The sequence below is a fragment of the Asterias amurensis genome, chromosome 11 (assembly GCF_032118995.1).
Source record: "Asterias amurensis chromosome 11, ASM3211899v1".
Classification (NCBI taxonomy): domain Eukaryota; kingdom Metazoa; phylum Echinodermata; class Asteroidea; order Forcipulatida; family Asteriidae; genus Asterias; species Asterias amurensis.
The window spans coordinates 8388348-8407695 of NC_092658.1; the positions used below are offsets into that span (position 1 = coordinate 8388348).

The 19348-nt window shown below is 39.2% G+C and overlaps 2 protein-coding genes across 2 annotated transcripts; one reads left to right on the forward strand and one right to left on the reverse strand.

Moving 5' to 3' along the window:
* Positions 1 to 1811: 1811 nt before the first annotated feature.
* Positions 1812 to 13426, forward strand: LOC139944586 (pentatricopeptide repeat-containing protein 1, mitochondrial-like). Its single transcript, XM_071941637.1, has 10 exons — positions 1812 to 1830; positions 3678 to 4304; positions 4757 to 4897; positions 5839 to 5979; positions 6832 to 7155; positions 7710 to 8381; positions 8774 to 8890; positions 9904 to 9977; positions 10567 to 10675; positions 11901 to 13426. The coding sequence occupies exons 2-10, from the start codon at positions 3795 to 3797 to the stop codon at positions 12066 to 12068; spliced, it is 2256 nt and encodes a 751-aa protein (XP_071797738.1). The 5' UTR covers positions 1812 to 1830; positions 3678 to 3794; the 3' UTR covers positions 12069 to 13426.
* A 1233-nt stretch (positions 13427 to 14659) lies between these two features.
* Positions 14660 to 16269, reverse strand: LOC139944453 (uncharacterized). The gene has a single exon (XM_071941470.1). The coding sequence runs from the start codon at positions 15206 to 15208 to the stop codon at positions 14825 to 14827; it is 384 nt and encodes a 127-aa protein (XP_071797571.1). The 5' UTR covers positions 15209 to 16269; the 3' UTR covers positions 14660 to 14824.
* Between the last annotated feature and the right edge of the window lie 3079 nt (positions 16270 to 19348).

The following is a 19348-nucleotide window of genomic DNA, read 5'->3' on the forward strand; positions in this document are numbered from 1 at the left end:
GAAATTTCATGCTAAGCAAATTTTTGTGCTTACAGGGTTTATGAAATTGGGCCCATTGCTGTAAAGATGTGTAGCTTAAATCTTTCCTAGGGTAATTTCTGTTAATTTACATTCACCTTGCCGTAAAGCCATGCCAAAGAGTAATAGCGTTAGCTTTTTGTGAGTGATACTTCTGTCTAAATTATTTGAAATATTTCGCTACTGTTGGTGCAATCCATAATGGGAAACAGTCTTTAGTTCCCACTTGATGTCGCACAGTGTGAAGAGGTTTTTTATCCCAACCCCCAGCGCACTTAATACATCCACCTAGGTCCCTATTATGGGGGTTCTGGTTGCACATTTTAAGAATACCCAGGGTTTACCTCTTGCCCTGTGATCTCAAAAACTTGACGACTAATGAAGCTGAAACTTCTACAGGTAGATTATATTACATATCTTCATTCATAGTGAGTAGGGATTCATGTCATTACCAAATACTTGGTCTACAAAAGGGAAAAACCCATTTAACTATAAGTTGGATATGGTTAGATTGGATGGAGGTACATAACATTATCTGTGCATTTGAGTATTCATTTTTGTTTTTCAAAGTAAATTAGAAATGTAATTATTCTATCATTAGATTAAGTAAGTGTAAAAATTTGTGTTTTCTGAGCATTTCGATGTTGGTTTATAATTTGATCATGAGAAATATTTGTAAATATTTGTACAGTCTGTTTTTGATCAGAAGTCGAATAAAAAAAATGAATTCAATGCTTAGTTGTGTTGACATTTTTCACTTTGTGGCCCGAAGTTTAGGTTCTATTTTATGATTTAATAAAAAACTGTAAACCTTACTTGAATGTCATTTTTTTCACTTGGCCATGGTATTTCTCATATTCATCAAAATATTTGCATGCTTGGTGGCAAATATTTCCAGTTACTCTGCTTTTTTTGTGGATTTTTAACTTCAAACATAGTTTTTCAAGTGGCAGTAGGGGCAGAAAACAGTGTATTCCACTCTGGCAAAAAATGGAAATGTTTACAAAGAGTGCACACAGTTTTCAAGTCGTAATACATTGGGATTAAGAGGCTTTTCAGTGTTTTTTAAATTCTGTCAAAATCCAGCAATTAATAAATTCAATTAGGAGGATGTGCAAGTGTCAACAGTCCACAAGTTAGTTGAATGAACAAAAACATGACAAGAGTAGTCCATGAAAATTAGGGTAAACTGACCTAAATCTCACCTCAAACGAATCATAGTCTTACAAATAGTACCATACCCATTAATAAGCTTATTTATTTTGTTACTTTTGTCTTCAATTTTTGGTTTTACAAAACAGTTATTACATGTTTTGTGTGCTTTAAAATGAAGCGAACAAGGTAACTGTTTTCTTATCACTTGTCCATTGAAATTTATCTGATTCTTCAAAATATTAACAGTTTTCGAGCGAAGTAATTCAAATTTTCGTATAAGAAAATATCTGTAAAAGTTTCTAAATGCGTCATACACTATTGCCTTCTGAAAGCAAACTATCGCACGTTTTTGTTGTCAATTATGGCAACGATTTAGGTTTTTGCCCTATAAATAAAGCAGACGACAGGTTTGTAGTTTTCAACCTCGGTTTAAAAATAAATGTTCGACTTCACGTTATAACACGTGTACGTGTATATCAGAATTTTTGAGAACGAGGATGCTAATATGGTGAGACTGGGTACCAGGCGACATTCGTATCTCTTTTAAGGTGGAACAGTCTGGCGCTTAACTGCTGCTACCCAAGTTTCCTTGCTGTGTCGTCGCATGTGAGAACACACACATGCCATTCACTGGCCTGGCGCCGATGATTAAATGACGTAAGTATTGACTTTTTAACTCATATAAACTCACAATTAACTCACATTATATTCTGAAATAGTAAGTAAGGTTAAATTTGTAAACAAGAGAGCTTGAATATTTCGTATAAAAATTAAACCTCCAAGTCTCAGCGCTATCATCAAGTGACCATTGAATGATTGATTGATGTTGAGAAAAACTATATAAGAATTATAAACTTGGTTACCATTTTATTTTTAAATTGTGTGATTTGTAATTTTTCATAGCTCAATTATTTAATCATGTTCTAATCCGTGGGTGATTTCTCCATGGAGGTAGAATCTCCAAGTACCATGGTGTCACAGCCCCATAGCACTGTATGTAGGCAGCTAGGCAATAACGCTCTAAGTATTTACCGGTATTTATTTATGGCATAATAAGTAAATATCAATGCTTTTGCTATATATAAATTATAACTTAACAAGTTAATAAATTTATTAATGTTTTGTTTAAATGCGCTCAGCCCTCTCCCTCTACACCTAAAGTAAACAGCGTTAGTTCTACCTCATTAATCAGCACATGGCAATAATATATTATTAATAAATACCTTGGACGGTTTCAAGCCTTTGATTGGTCAAAACCCGGTCACGTGTGGGAGTGTTAACGGTGGTATAAAGACCGGCTTTGGAAAATAGCGAGTAAGTGGCCACTAAATCAGCATACACTGTATCGCATGCTTATTTATATCCCTGTTAGTTTCATTGCAACTTCGTGCACTTACGCATACGCGCACTGAAAATGTATCAATTGTGAGTGCACGCGTGTAACATGTGTGCGCGTATGAACTAACGCCGAGCTCATGCGCGCGTTTTAATGCACAAGGAACAGCTATCGTCCAATCATTTGCCTCCTTTGACCCCAGTGAAGGCGCTGAACAGATCATTATTTAAAAGAGTCACAGGTCTCAAAGATCAGTAATGTGATTAACGTACGAAAGAGATGGGAACCATCGAAAGCTCGCATATGGCCCCTGAACATGTCTGGAAGTACCGCCGAGAGAAAAGTCACACAATTTGGACAATTTTAGCCGTTTAATTCGCCAAAAAAGGTATTTATTAATGGGAATAACAGTGTTCGTACCCGGTATTCACTGCGTGGTAATGACCTTGGTTGGTTGCTGGCGCTGTTAACGGACCTCGCCTCCGGCTCGGTCCGTTAACAGCGCCAGCCACCAACCCGGTCATTACCACGCAGTGAAGACCGGGTACTCGCACTGTTATTCCCTAATTAACACTCTCCTAAATTATGGCAATTTTATTAACACCCTATAAATAATGTATGTGGTATAGCCATACTTTTAACAGCATAAATAGCCATACTTAAGAAGTGTTGTGTGTAATTTGTAGCTTACTTCCTTCCTCCATGCTTACTATACTATAGTTGCGATAACGTAACCCTCCTGCCGACGGCGGAGCCGGCAGGAGGGTTACGTTATCGCAACTAACTATACTAGTACTATTACACACTGTTTCACTGTAAAGGGGGGCGAGATGGGCCCCTTAGTTATCTCCACCCCACTGCACTACTAAATCTTGCCCCCACCCCAAGAAGTTCATCAAATACCAAAACAAGTTTCAAACTCACTGTAATAATAAGACATTAATGCCGTAAACTTATATTAGAAGTTTAGAACATTAACACACCATGAACTTTAGAGCGTTATAAGGGAACATTTCAGAGGAAAAAATGGTTTTAGTGCATGATGTACTTCAATAATCATGTTAGCTTTCAAACTCAAACTGGTGAAAAGCTTGTGGTTTATTTCTTGATAAAATTAAAACAGTGAGGTCTTTAAACTTCACCTATCATATATAATTTCTCTTTTCAGATAGATGAAGTGCACGGTTAATACTGTCACACTTGGAATGTAAGCAGACAGAGTACAAAGACAAAACAGACATTTTCAGCTAAGTGACGCAATATAGATTAATGTATTAATATCAACATGTTCGCTCAGTGTTGTCGTCATGTGTGGTGTATGAAGTGCCACAGCATGGCAAGCTTCAAAGTTCTAAGACTGGCTTACCAGTCTTCTAGAGAGTCACTACAACACCACAAACTCATGCAGAATAATACCACCTCAATGTCATCATGGACACTCGCAACAGCACGGCCACCACCCTCGAATCGGTCCGTCACTTCTCCTATGGCCACTCACCAGAGCCTCCTAGCATCAATGTTTTCAAAAACTGGTCCAACCTCATCATGCCGGTCGCCCTTCACAAGAGGTTTTGCTGACGGCCGGAGGTCTGTGACTAAACCTCAGTACCGGATTGACCAGGAGAAGGAGAAGGAGCGTGCGATACTGAGTGAGTATGAGAGGCACTACACCCCAGAGAAGAGGTACACCTCCAGGGTTCTCACTCAGGAGGAGATCGAGGATGAGGCAGAGATGGTTGAAGATTTCAAACCGGAAGACACGTTCGGCGCTTTGACAAATAAGTTTAAAAGGAAGGTGAGAGATGTGATAAATTTTGTAAATGTAAAATTCTATGAATGGTTTCCATCGTATCTGTAAATGTTTTGTTTTCAGTCTTGGTTAAATCTAGTTGTTAGTTTGTTTTATTATTCTTCATCAACCCTTGACCCCTGGGCTTACATGCCTACAGTTGACCTCAATTCTCCAATTATTTTTCCTTTACAGGCCTTAGAATAACCTACGGCACCCACAGCCTTTGCCGAGGATTTGCTTTAGAATTGTCTTTTGGGCATTTTCGCAGGCTAGTGATTTACACTGTTTTATGTTTCTGTTAAAAACTCAGTTTTTTGAAGCTGCTTACATGTTGTTGTATCTGCTTACTTGTAACTGTACCTTTTTACTCTTTATGAGCTTAGAGGCTTTTGCATTAGGCGCTTTATAAACGTCTTTAATATTAAAATTAAATAAATGTGTTTTCATTTTTCTAGTTTAATGTTAAAGGGGATCGCTTTGACGTTGAGGTAGACAGTGATGATGAAAAGGTGCAACCAACTCTTAAACCTCCCGGTAGAAGAAACACCCCAATTTGGTACGGTAACCAGATGAAGAAACTCGTCAAAGAAGGAAAGGTGATTCACCGTTTTTCTTTGGGGTTTTGGGGGTTTTTTGGGGGGAAAATTTTGTAATTGATTGGGCATAGGGGAACAAGAGGCAGGAAAGGTTCAAAATAGAACCATGAATAGTTTGTGGCAGTTTTGGTGGCACTGAAGAGAACCAGTGGTTTGAACAACTGCTGAGCATCAGGTGACGTTTGACTCCTCATGAAAAGAGTAGTGACTCTGTCTTAAACGTCCATTTAAAACCTGCAGGTTGTGGCCTGTGTGATAAGTCGCCTCCGGCTGAGTCCTTATCACACACAAAAAAATAATTTTGATTACTCTTCTCCAGTGCTTTTCAGAAAGGCTCTCGAAAAGCCCTGATATGTCACCCATGTTATGTCATTTGAGGGCGCTCCATTTTATTGCAACATGGAGGTATAACAAAGCAACATCCCATCCCATAAATGACATCAAAGATGGAAGTGTAGCTAGTTATCCAAATTCTTTAGGTTGGGGCATAAATTTTTAGACTGATATGAACAAAAAAGTTTTCCAAAATCATAAACAAGTGTAAATAACATTCCCCATGTATAGTCAATTGACCCTTCCCATGAAATATGCTAATTACATTCACGCATGCGTACAGACCCTGTTGGTTGGCAAACGCCATAGAGTTGTGCACTAAGCAGATGCGCAATCGCGTCTGCGTCACGCACCCATTAGCCGTGTACAAAACAGCACGATGTTCCCTCATTTTGCCAACCAAAACGTTAGTGCGCACGCGCTACGTGTAATTTACATATTTCATGAGAAGGGTCTATTACATGGAGGCTATGGTCTCTGTTGTCCAGGTCTTGGCTTCGGTACCCCTTCAAACTTTCCCATGGACTTTAAGAGTTTCCAGGGAAAGTGCCTTTTTTCCCCTCATTTTTGTTGCTCAAGTAGCTGTTTAATTTTTGTTTCTTGTGTAGCTCATGGAGGCCATTGACATGCTTGAAGTCCGCATGCTGAAAGAAGACAGAGTACAACCCGAAGAGTTCAACTACAATGTGTTGATTGGAGCTTGCGGGAGAGAGGGCTACACCAAGAAAGCATTCAAGCTGTACAATGATGTAAGAAAGCATCTCAATCCACACTACTTCTTAGCTAGCATAGGTCACCGTGGTCCAGTGGTTAGACTCCGGGACTTGCAATCACAAGGTTGTGGGTTCGAATTCTGAGCCTGAGCTGTTTTTAGCCGCACTCTACGTTCACTGTTCACCCACCTGCACTGTATACATGTATATCCACACCCTCGCATGCACACAACTTAGCTAGCATAGGTCATCGTGGTCCAGTGGTTAGACTCCGGGACTTGCAATCACGAGGTTGTGGGTTCGAATTCTGAGCCTGAGCTGTTTTTAGCTGCACTCTACGTTCACTGTTCACCCACCTGCACTGTATACATGTATATCCACACCCTCGCATGCACACAACAACCACAGTACATAATACACCAGATGGTGGACTGTACTTTTATGGAAGAAAAGGAAGAAGAAGAAGAAGCTAACCGCTCGTTTCACAAGGACTAAAATAAGTATTGCCATCTCGATACTGAATCCAAAGGAAAGGGTTATGCTTGGTTATCACTCTTAAAACTTATGGCAATGAAAACAGACTTGGTGAGAAGTACAATAGGTTTCGATAGTATAAAACATTTTGAGAATCAATTTATCTAAAAGTTATGTGGTTACAGTTTTTATCCCCCCGAAATTTACATCTGAGAAGCGTTACTGTCAGTAATATTTTTCAGATTGTGTATTCCATATTTTTGTGCAGTATTGCAAAAATGCAACCATCCTTTTGAAATGAGTTAGTTTATGCTATATATCTAGATTGAAACAAACAGTGGGTTCCAATTGCCAAATGTATACAAACTCTTTTAACCAATGGAAATTTTTTGCTCAAATGTTCACCTTTTGCAGATGAAGAGTCGAGGTCTGACCCCATCTGACGTGACCTTTACGAGTCTCTTCAACGCCTGTGCAGAGTCACCCTGGCCATTGACAGACGGAATCTCCAGACTGCACAAACTTCACTCCCAACTGAAGGATAAAGAAATCGTTGTCAATCAGATCACACAGCATGCCATGATAAAGGCTTTTGCAAAGTGCGGTGACCTCCCTGTGGCCTTTGACCTCTTCAAGGAACTGCTGGATTCTGGGGTCAAACTGAAGTCGCAAAGTTTTGCTTTCCTTCTCTTTGCTTGTGCCGGTGATAAGGAATGTGGATTAATGTATGCCATTGAGGTGGGTACCCTAGTAGATTCACATTGTTCATTTTTGGCTTGTTTTATTAATATTATTTCATCGAAGACTCCATTTTTCCCCCAAACAATCATACTTTCACTGGGTTGTGAAAAATCATTCACCGCCTGCAAAAAAACACATCTTATGCGGCAAACACAGAAAAATACAACCTTGCTGCTTAGTTAACCATGAATGAATTGAAACAGTGCAGAGGGTGCATTGTATTGCTAAATCGCTCGTAATAATGGTAAATTTAAAAGAAACTGTTAAATATAGACATCTTGCTGAGCACACCAAAAATTAGCTTGGTAAGAAAGTATGATACCACATCCAAATTGTTGTTTTTAAGTTGTTTGAGACAGAAATCTTTCGCAGAGCAATTTGTGTGACTATTTCACTCTATGAAAACTGGTCTAGTTAAGTCGAGTTTGAGGTTACTTGAAACCCGTTTGGATACATTTGATTGTCATCAGACATTTCAAACACGGACTTTGTTTCAAGAAAAGGAAAACAATGAGAAATTGTTTTTATTTTGTTTTTGTTTTCGTTTACAGGCATGGTATCAGATGTTGCAACGTGACATCAAGCCTGATGTCTACATATACAACCTGCTCCTGAGAATCTCTAGAGACTGTGGGATTGGCGATCCAGAGGTCGCCAGTCGGTTGCTCCTCAAACCTCGTGCTAATGATCAAACCAAGAAGCTCCCTGCACCAACAAAGAAATCCAGGAAAGTTAAAGGTCAGAGGTTACACCAACCTCCTGATGAGGGATTAAAAGGTCAATCCCACCCAGGTGAAATGATTGAGGTCTCTCCCCTTAACGTGACAAGCAGTGATGGAGAGTCAGTCGCTGCTGAGGCTCCACTCCGTGAGTTAACAGCAGTTTCACACGGCTCCCTGGTGTATCAGCAACAGCAGCTCCCAAACCTCCTCGATCCCTCACCAAAGGTTAGCAGTGCTGTGTCCCTGGCAAATGTCGCCAACCCGTCAGACCGCCTGGCCCTCTTAGGGGGTGCAGATGGCATTCTAAGCAGTATGAAGCGCTGTGGAGTGACACCTGATGTCAAGACTCTAACATTGCTGATGGAGGGTCTCCCGATGACCAACTGGGATGAAGAGAGACTTCTTGAAGTGGTGGATGAATTCAAAGTCAAGGTGGATGTAGATTTCTTCAATGCAATTATTAGGCGTAGGTCTCGCCGTGCCGATCTAGAGGGTGCAAAGGTATTGGGATTTTTAATTTTGTTTAAGTTAAAAAGCACAGTATTTTCTGTGTTACACACAATTGTGTTCATATGTTTTAGATCTATTTCCGGTGAGTGACTGCCATGCAATATCTTCTTGAACAGCCGTTTCCAATTGATAATTTCAATCACTAGACGTTTACAGATCAAGTTTCTTGATCTTTGGTTTTAAGTATGTTTATCTGGTAATCTTATTTTGGTAAGCATAATAATTATGTTGTGCTAAGCTATGTTTTGTGCTAAGCTACGTTTTGTGCTTAAGCAGATCTATGAAATTGAGGCCTTGCGAACCCAGCATTGTGGCTACAACACTTGTCTTAAGTCATAACATGTCATATTTTCAGCCATTCTCCATCTTTGTGCCATTTCTAGGCTATTCTGCCTCTTATCCACCAGCATGGATTGTTTCCCAATCTGCGCACGTTCGTTAATCTGGCCTGTGAGTGTGCCAAGACTCATGAAGGCATACAACTTCTGAAAGATATGAAGGTAAATATTGACAGCGGATAATATTTTGTTTCTCTTCTTTTTTTATTCAATAAAGCAGTGACAACTTACATAACTAGTGAATTATAGTTTGTGTTATGATATTCTGTTGTATTGTACTGTACTGATTGTCATAACCAACAGCGGACGAACCGCCAATTATAGAAAAGGGAAAAAGTAACACCAATAAATTAATCATTAAATTTACAGACAACAAAATTAATTCACAAATGTTTCAGAAGTGATATTAGAAAAAGATAAATTAATAAACAACTAAAGAAATAAATACATACATACATACATAAATAACAAATAAATACAGTATTCAAATTGATGCGTCTTTCCCTAACCAACTCAAACTAAGGTTTCTTTTTTGGAGCTACTAATGTATTCGTTTTCGTTTTCATGCACACATGATTTCATTTGTCTCATTCAGATTCATTTTAGTCCTTCTATTTCATTCATAGATATTCAAGACTACACTTTAACCATTCTTAAATTGAATTTCTACTGCCTAATTTACAACTGGGAAAAATTGAGCGGTTAACAAGCTCTTGCTACTGTGGCTTTTACGAAATTGAATGAGTCTTGCGGCCTAATGAAATCGAATGATCTGATTTGACCAGTGAATGCTAAACTAGTGTAATTGAATTACTCCTTTGGACAAGTGAATGCTGATTCAATGAAGCATTCATTTTCAAACGAAATTGAATGATCTGATTTTCCATTTGATAGCTGCCAGATAAAATGAGCTGCCGTATCGCCATCTTCTGATTCTTCTTTTGCAATCCTGTCTGAGGTCCGAGTGTGACTTGAGAGGAAAACACATCCGGAATGTTTATGTTTTATTCACACTTAACTCACTATTAAAAAATGGACTTTGTGTATAATCTTTCTATTTTACCTATCTTTCTGAGAGTTTGTATATACTCAGCACCTTGAGTACTTTGTTAGGTAGATTTGTGCGCTATATAAGACTTTGATATTATATTATTATAATTATCTCTCTTTGACAGCTTGCAGGGTTGAAGCCGACTGTTCACATCTATGGTGCATTGATCACAGCTGCAGCTCGCAAACATAACCACAGGTACTTAATAGATAGAATTTTGCATCGGGGATAAAGAATAATAATTGTTGGCACTGTTTACTAAGTACTTTCCCGAGCTCTGTGAAAAAAAAATCACAGGCATGTTACTCGGGTAGGATTTGAACCCGTGACCTTTGCAATTCTAGAGCAATGTCTTAACCAACTAGACCACCAAGATTGCCTGGTAGCTAGAGGCAGTACAAATCCCGTTTTTTTTGGCAGCGGGTACATCTGGGGGGGCATGGTTGGCTTGTGCGTAAAGTGCTTGCCTCTCACTAAGGTGACCCTAGTTGGATGCCCGGCCAGGGCCACATGTGAGTTGAGTTTTGCGTTGGTTGTCTGCTGTGCCATGAGGGTTTTTCAGACCATCCGTTTTTCCTCCCTCGGAAAAACTCAAACACTTTCGATCTCTGGCTGTGCTCCGTGGTCTTACTGGGTTGATGTGGCTGGCTGCCAAAGGTGCCCTTGCATTCCTGCTTCTCGATCACCTTGTAGCCGTTGCAGCCGATTTAATAGTATGGAAATTTGCAGCGGGGGTAAAGAATGTTGATTTTGGTTTTACCCTTACACCCATGTGTGTTAACTACAGGTACTTAATTGAGTTGCTTAACTGTATGGAGAAAGATGAAGTTTCACCCAATAGTCTCATACTGCAGAGATTAGAATCTATGGCGTCATTCGGAGACAACCCCAAAAAGGTAAAAACTTCTACTTCAAATGACTTGGGGGATTTTGACACAGATTTAGTAGCGGGTGTATGGGGGTTTTAAGGGCTCACGCTTAACACTAGCCTGGAGTAAGTTGTCCATGAAAAAACTGCTGCGTGCTAGTAACAGTCTGTCAGTCTCCTGACGATGACTAGAGCAAGCTAGTTGAAACGTTGAGACCAATTTCATACTCACTCCGCGGTAATGAAGTTAATAAGGATCCACTAAAAGCTTAAGTAATAGTCCCAGCCAGTTTTCCCTCCTCCGCCCAGGTCGTAGTTAAAAAGCAGGACAGTTCTTTTCAGAACTGAGAAGTCTCCCGAGTTCTGAAAATTAATCTGCGGTAGTAGAATATAAAGAAAGACAGTTCTCTAAATGAAAAAATCTACCTGGCCAATAAAAATATATTGAAACCTCACCATGCAATGCCTCAAATCCCATACAGTCTATCATCTACATTTATAAGTGTTTAGAGGGAACAACCTTTGTTTTTAAAATGTCAGTAAATTTGGACAGCATATATTAAAATGGAGGAAAGCTCTATGCTCCATAAGCCATCGACTTTGACTCAAGCTTGGTTTTGTAAAATTCAATATTGGCCAGTCTGCAGCTGAAATTTTTTTCATTATGGTAACCATGGCAACTCCCTTGACTATCTGTCCTTCGTGTTGGCAGCTGTCAGTTGACATGATTGAATTCTGATTGAATGACGTAATGATCAAGGCTGTTTGATCAGTATTTTCCCCAGAGTGGTTTCTTCTGAGTAGTTGCATACATGCTGACATGTACCTCCTCAATCAAGCAATCATTCGCACCTTATTTGTTGCTAGTTTTTTTTTGCATTTGAAAGACAAGGTATGTTTGCTGTAACAAAATCTGTCTTTAATAATAATAATAACTGTTTTTATAATGGGCCTTTTGCCAAAGTATACAAAGCGCCAGGTATTATTATTGCAAGGAGCGGGGCGAATTTTTTGAGATATAAGACCTAATCCTTAAGCACCATAATTTGGCCCTTTGGGCTATTATTATTAAAGTTGATTATTACTATGGTTTGTTGTTATATTACTATGGTTTATTAATTGCAGCCTACTGGCTGAATTACAAAACAGTATACACATTAAAATTAAAAGGAAAACAAACAGAATGAAAAAAATATGCTTTTTGACTTGGTTTTATAAGTTAATACTTCAAGTCTTGTTTTTCTTTTGGGCAGAGCAATCTAAGCAAGAGTCAACTGATCCATCAAGACAGGCTGAACCAGTACCGTGGTCTTTACATCAAATGGCTGGATCGTATGGGACTTGAAGAGACCCCTCACCCGTGGAAAAAGTTTCATAGACCGAGAGAGGGAACGATTACTGACGCGGAGGCACGGAGCTGAACTTGAGCAGGCCTGATACTTCCCGAGTGAGTTCCCAAGACATTGAACAAGTGTTTCTCTGTCTGTTGAAAGAAGTAAATGAGGAACTAAAATGAAAGCGGACTTCATTTATATTGTGGACGAACTTCCATTTCGGTAATAATAATATTAATAATGGATCCCCGGAATCCGCCTAAAAGGGCTAATGGTGCCCAGTAATGATACAAAAACATTTTAAAAGAAATAGCTAAAACATGTATGTAACTTGAAAATCACTGGTCAACAATAGTGTCCACTGCCTTTTAATGTGTGCTCAGATTTTGCATCGTCCTTCTTAAGAAGGGAATTAGCTGTTTCATGAGGAAGAAAAGACAAATATCCAAAATCATTGCAAAAAAAAAAATGTCTGTCCAAGAGAACCATGGTGTTTAGAATAAATATCTGTTTCATAACTTGTGATTGCCCCTTTTCTAAGAAATGTATAACCATGGAGGAAGTCCTTTCACCATGGAAGGCCTTCAGGAAGGCCTTCCTCCATGGTATGAGATAAGTTGTTTCTTCATATTAGACACTCTTTACTCTATTGCTTCAAGATTTGTCTGATGTCTAAAAATATCATGTAACATGAACAATTTGTTAAAAGCAGCAGAATGTGGCATCCTTTCCTGAAGCAGCTCCATGAAACTGGGCCCAGAAATAGTATCTGAATTATTACAGACTCTGTGCAAAGAGAGAGCGCAGGGCGGTTTGCCATCAAGGCTAGGCTTACCCCCCCCCCCCCTGCGGAAAATCTGCTTGAGTAAAGTACAGATGTTGTTCTTACAGAAAGTAATGAACACAGCCTAGGGCCTGAGTTTGAAGGCCTCATTATCGAAAAGTACGGTCAATTATTTCTCAGCTTGGGACTTCAAGGTCAATTGTGCAATTTGTATGGGTTTATAAAAACTACTTTTGCATAATTTGGAGCTCCCTGGTAATGGGATGATTTAACCTTTGCAAAAAGAAACATTATTTTTCTAGGTAAATTATTACTTTGTTGATTTTGATGATTACATGAAATTGCATTTAATTACCTTATATAGGCCTAGTACTGAGCAGGTGCTTCCAGTTGAAGTTTTGTTGAGTTACTCCTTGCAACCATGATGTCCCTAATAATAGGCTAATTGGTTTCCAAAAAAGGTTATGGAAAATGAAAAAAACAAAAGGTAGAAATTCAATGTGGTCAGTATACACCGATCATAAATCGGCTGTATGCACTTTTTTATTCTACAAACTATTAAAGACATGTTTATGCACGATTGGTTGTATAATATAGTGATATGATTACAATACAAATTTTGATTAATAATGCTGATAGTAAAATGAAATTAAAATAATTACACGCAGTTTCATACATTGTATCATATAACGGCTTAGGTGTTGTGGGCCGTCGTGTACCCGTAGGCGTGCCTGTTGTGGCACCCTTCTAAGCTCCCATAGTACACCGTGCAAAATGCTAAACTTTCAACAATACACGAAAAATACTTGGAAGTCTCACAGCGTTTTATAGTAATGGGAATATTATTCACTGACTATTAAACTGTAACCCTCTGCTCAATCTATCAATCTAATTTGGGCGTCCCTGATGTGACCGTAAAGTTATTCCCACTCAAAGCCAAATGAATACTGAATGACAATACGACTTTTTGGTTAGAAGCCTACAGCGGCTTTCGATTGTATAAAGCATTTTGAGAGACAGTTCACTGTGATTGTGAAAAAAAACTATTATACTATCCGTGTTTACACCCAAAAATGTGAATCTGAGAAGCGTTACTGCTGTTACTTCTCAAGTTGTGTACTCCTATTAGGTAATATTCTTCCTGCGTGGGTATAATAATCACTCCATAATTTCGGCGATCTCAAAAACGCGATCTTTAAATTTTCTCAATGGACACTTGGTAATTGTCAAAGACTAGTCTTCGCAGTTGGTGTATCTCAACATTATGTATAAACATGGAGGTAGGATTTAGGTATAAATAACAAACCTGTGAAAATTTAAGCTCAGTCGGTGGTCGAAATTGCGAAATACCGATGAAAGAAAAACACCCTTGTCGCACCAGGATACCTCGAATTCTAAATCTGAGGTCTCGAAATCAAATTCGAAGAAAGTTACTTCTTTCTCGGAAACTACGTCACTTCAGAGGGAGCTGTTTCTCACAATGTTTTATACTACCAACCTCTCCCCATTACTCGTAATCAAGAAAGGTTTTATGATAATAATTATTTTGAAAAATTACCAATAGTGTCCACTGCCTTTAACGACCAGCAGAGTACATGAAAATGAATTTACAATTTACCAATCTTTTTAATGTCAGAGGCGTAACCAAACATTTTCATTTCAGGGAGGGGCAAATGTATTAATTTGTTTAAGGGGGATGGGCATTAAAATGTATCAAACCAATAATTAATTCGTGCAGTCTCCCGATTTCATTTGGGAGCAGCAAGAGGCGGGGGGGGTGATTAGCGGGGGCTCCAACCCCCTCTGGTCACGCCACTGTCATCTTAATACCTTACTTTTTACCAAAATTTTGAACAAAATTTACTTACAACGATGACAACATTGCACACTCTTACACAGTGTTCAGATAAAGGTCTTCGTCGCAAATAGTATAACTACCACAATACGTGCTTTCCACTATATAAAAAACAATCAAGTTTCCTAAGCTAGACTGGAGCTCATATAATAAGCTCGAGGTTTTTAGTCACACACAACTTTTCTCAACGATGATTTTCCCGCGCTACGAACAGACGCTCACTTCCGATATCTCTTGGATACTCGGCATGTTCATATCCGTTTTGAAATGAGCGTTCATAATATCAACAGTAGTACGGCCCATGAAGTCTAGCTTCCTGTCGCCCGGTCGATTGTCCTGGGGGTTGTGCCTCGAGAGGCCGGGCAAGCTCAGGGAGGTAGTGATGGTGTATTCGATGCTCTGTCGACGGTTTGGATTCTTAGAGTCAGCCCCGGGTTTCATGTCATCCACAACACCCTCCGTAAGAACAATGGCCGTCTGAACGGTGATCAGCTCGGAGAGAAGCCGCTTGGCATCGTACGGCTCCTGGTCAAAAGATAACGTGTTGTGGTCACGTCGGACGGGGTAACAGCTGGAACCAATACCCATGCCTGTTGATATTGAAGTTGGTGAAGTCAAATCGAAAGAGCTGGATGGTGTTTGTGTACCGACTGATGGGTATGTACGATGCAGAGGTACCTCTTTGCCTCAATTCGGTAGCAGTCTGGTTTATAGATCACACCGTAATGTAAATAAAACCCGAGACACACCTGAAGTAGCTACTTGCTTCAATTTGGTATCAGCTTGGGTTACCTACGATAACACCCACAATGTATTAGCTTGGTAACACCCACGATGTGAAGAACCCCTGAACCACACGGGAGACACAATCAAATTAGCCAAACTTACGAAACAAAGTTAGTGGTGTTGTTCTGTCAACTTGTGAATAGAAGAAACACAGTTATCAAGCGGTGACTCGAACTGACGGTGCTAAAGTGGTGAATCGCAGAGAGACGGAAGTGCTGCTGCATGTCAGTGAACCAAAATGCACTCAGGAATCATTCATTATCCGGCGAAACGTCGCTTTACATGTTCGTCAAGCTGAATAAAGAGATAGAGGCGGTTTCAGCTCTGCACAAAAAGGCGCAAAATCTTCACCGTGTACCACCGCACTGCCTTGACAATCTGCAAAGAACAGGTGTTTGGACTGCTGATGTATGTCTGATATTTGTAGCATCCATACAAAATCATAAATATTAATAATGATATTTTGTTTGTTATTATAAGCAGATTCGCTCATTATCCTACGATTTGCTTGTGCGCAGTTTTACAAACCGCCTGCCGGGCACGTCTCGCTCACCGTGACTTATCTCGGCGGTGTGTCCCAAGGGATTCTTATTGGCCGAAAGCATCACGTTGTGCATGCTTACGAACACATGACAAGACAAATCCCCCTCATGAAAAAAAGAAAAAAAATGAAAGGTCCCAAAACTCAAAGTCGTGTTGTCTGTGTTGTTTCTGAGAGGATAGTGGGTAGGCTAAATACCATGTAGAAAGCCAATGATGTCGATATCCTTAGTAAATATTGTGAAAGTCTCAGACATGGGCAATGGTGGACTCAATCACGCACCTAATCAGAAATGCCAACTAACTTTTTTGTTAGTGCCAGATAGTTTTACTGAGAGTGGGTTTGGTCCGGCTATACAATGGTACACATTTTTGCATATTTCAATTACACCGAAGTCAAAGAGCTGTATATGGTTGACACTAAATGTGCATCCGAGATTAATTGCTTGGTAAAGTGTATGTCGCAGTAAAAATCTCTGTAGCAATATTGACAACTCATCTTGAGATAAATCTTAGCTTGATGCTTTAAAAGCTAGCCTAGTTTTGATGTTTTAAGTATTTTGTGCTTGACGGTGTGTCAGTCAATCGATATTTTGGTTCTTTTCGACTTTTATTGTTCTTCCATTGTATACTTGAATGTGTGTATCTATAGCTTATAATGTTTTTACATTGTATAATATAGCTTTAGATTGTCTGTCTGTTAACAGCGCATTGTTGCCGATGCTTTATGCGCTTTATAAATGGTGGACAATATTATTATCATGGTAAAGCGGACGCTGAAACAATAGAAAGCATACATGCGTAGGCCTACGTGCTGCGCATAGTTTCAGCCTAGGGCGCCCTACTCAGTATTAGTCAGTGCGTCAGAGGAGTATCCATGGACTGTCATTGGATTCCCATAAAAACGTGGGTGAAGACTACATTTTGATCATGAAAGTTTTGGGATATTTAAACTTTTGGCTGACGGCGGAAGCTAGTTTTAACATTAAAGGATTTGGGTACCTTTTCAAAATGTCCATAGATTTACATTAAACTTACAGGGTTTGGAAATAATGATAGTGGAAAGCTTCCCTTCAAATATTACTTACTGAGGTGCTGTAGTTTTTGAGAAATGAGTAAAACAATGTCATGAAAATACGTTTGTAAATGATTAAAATAATTTTCGTCTCATGAGACGAAAATTATTTTCATGACATTGTTTTACTCATTTCCCAAAAACTACAGCACCTCAGCCTGTAATATTTTCAGGGAAGCTTTCTACTATCATTATCTTCAAACTGTGTAAGTTTAGTGTAAATCTGTAGACATTGTGTTTTTTGTCCTACAAAGGTTACATAGACCCTTTAATGCAAATTTGACAACTTTCCCCTACTTGGATTTCCTTGGATTAATTTTGATACTATATTACATGTTTCTGCACCTATAATGCAAGTCAAATCATTTCTGTCGCGATTTGTTCTAGGTCCCAACCCTATTTCAACTGGATTTTTTTTCGTAAAAGTGAATACCGATTCTGTCCAAAAACCTTGCCGAAACGGTCAGAAACCCTACCCGTGCAGTCTCTGCGTCTATCGCACTTAGCTCACTTTTTGTCTACTCAGTTTTCTGGATTCCATTTCCGTTTAGGCTTAATATTGGTCAGTGTTCTATACATCGTTACTTCACGTTGTCCTGTCAAGGGAATTGTGTAAATCGTTGAGAAAGACAAATTCAAGGGTAAAAAAGACAACGATTTTTGAATGTGTTCATGTACAAAACATTGCGCTGCCGTGACCCATTATAGCAAATGCGGCGCCAGCCATCGCCAGGGTGTCACTTTAAATGTGAGTGCGGGCCGAAAATGATAGAAAATCACCACAAACATTTCAAACTGAGAGTAACTCGACAAAAAGCTGCTTCTTAAAATCAACATGCGAGAATTTGTCTTCCTTCAAAAATAAAATAAACATGTAAATAAAATAAACTAAGTTTTAGTGGGGATATCGTTTGTACGTTTGTTTATAGGGCCTATTCAAGGAAGATTTGAACGATTTCGATCCAACGCCATTCCCAGGTGCCCGCGTCCTCCATTTTGAATTCCAACAGAATTTGACGCCACAAAACAGAAAAACAAAAAAAACCAGAATGGCTTATTTGAGTGTTGGCTAGGCTTAGCCTAATGTGCAAAACCTTTACTTTGTGAGATTAAACAAGTTTGTAAAAAAAGTTACAAAGAATCATTTATGGCTGAAAGGTCCCTTTTATTTTCAAATTGTGGTGTAGATATCACCAGCCTTCTCCATCCTGACTCCATAATGTGTGTTTCGATCAAACATGTGCGAACACACGTGGCTGTTGACGCAAATTAGTCAGCACGAGGAATAACACGTGCAGATGAAAACCCCCCCGAGGAATAAACGGAGATTGCTAGTTATTATTCACCTCTGCTCCTCCGGTTCCTGTTCAAACCCCGGCTGTGGTCGGAGTAATTGGAATTGCAAATTCAAGTCCATTTTGTTAGTCTATGGTTGAAATTTATCAGTGGTACAGCCGGAGGAAAAACAATTAGGCCTAAAAGGTTCTTAAAGTTATACGTTTTAGTAATGACTCTGAAAATTAATGGCAGTAAAAACTAACTTTGCAAGAAGCCTCATCGGCTTTGGAAAATATACATTATGGCTCTTTTGACTTCGTAATACTGGGGTAATGGGGAAAAATCATTTTGGACGACAAAAAGTGCACTTTTTGTCCTCCCAAAATTTGAATGAAAGGAGCGTTACTACGGTAACGCTTCTCAGACTGTGTAGCCTATTCCTATAAGGGGTCGTTATTTTTCATGCATTGAATTTTTGCTCCGGATTTTTGGTGATTGAAACATTCGAACGGTTCCAAAAACCAAAGGTATCACTCTGCCTTTAAAGAAACTACTGGTTCGGCTTGGGTTTATGCTTAGGCTCAGTCCAGCTGGGCTAAATCCCCGTGGTTTCGAAAAGGGCCAAATGCGACCGATTATATCTCTTTTAGGATGAATTTTTTAACAAAAATATTCATTGGTAAGCCTTCTTTTTGACAATCTAAAATTGGAGGAGCTATGTTACTGTAAACAATGCCTGTAAGGTAAGAGATACACCTTCAGTTCGTACAAAACAGGATAGGCTAGTCTCTTTTCGGCCATTATATAATTTCCTTCTTACAAAAACAAAAACACACAAACAAAACATATTTATTTGTGCGTTTCTTCGAATAATTTCAAGTTTGTAAAATTGCATATGGAGAGAGTCTTGTGGCTGAGGTGGGGGGGGGGGGAGCAGACCCGCAATGAACCGTATTGTTGATTACTTACATTCATGAAATGTTCATGAACATTCTTTCGCGTTGCTCCACCTAGGCCCTTTTTACACTACTATATCCCCCGGGGTTGCC

Bases quoted from the DNA above. Each gene is read 5' to 3' on its own strand.
- LOC139944586 (XM_071941637.1), top strand. From the start codon at position 3,795: ATGTTCGCTCAGTGTTGTCGTCATGTGTGGTGTATGAAGTGCCACAGC. The intron at 4,305-4,756 runs GTGAGAGATGTG...TCATTTTTCTAG, and splicing joins CAAATAAGTTTAAAAGGAAG to TTTAATGTTAAAGGGGATCG. The intron at 10,676-11,900 runs GTAAAAACTTCT...TCTTTTGGGCAG, and splicing joins TCGGAGACAACCCCAAAAAG to AGCAATCTAAGCAAGAGTCA.
- LOC139944453 (XM_071941470.1), bottom strand. From the start codon at position 15,208: ATGGGTATTGGTTCCAGCTGTTACCCCGTCCGACGTGACCACAACACG.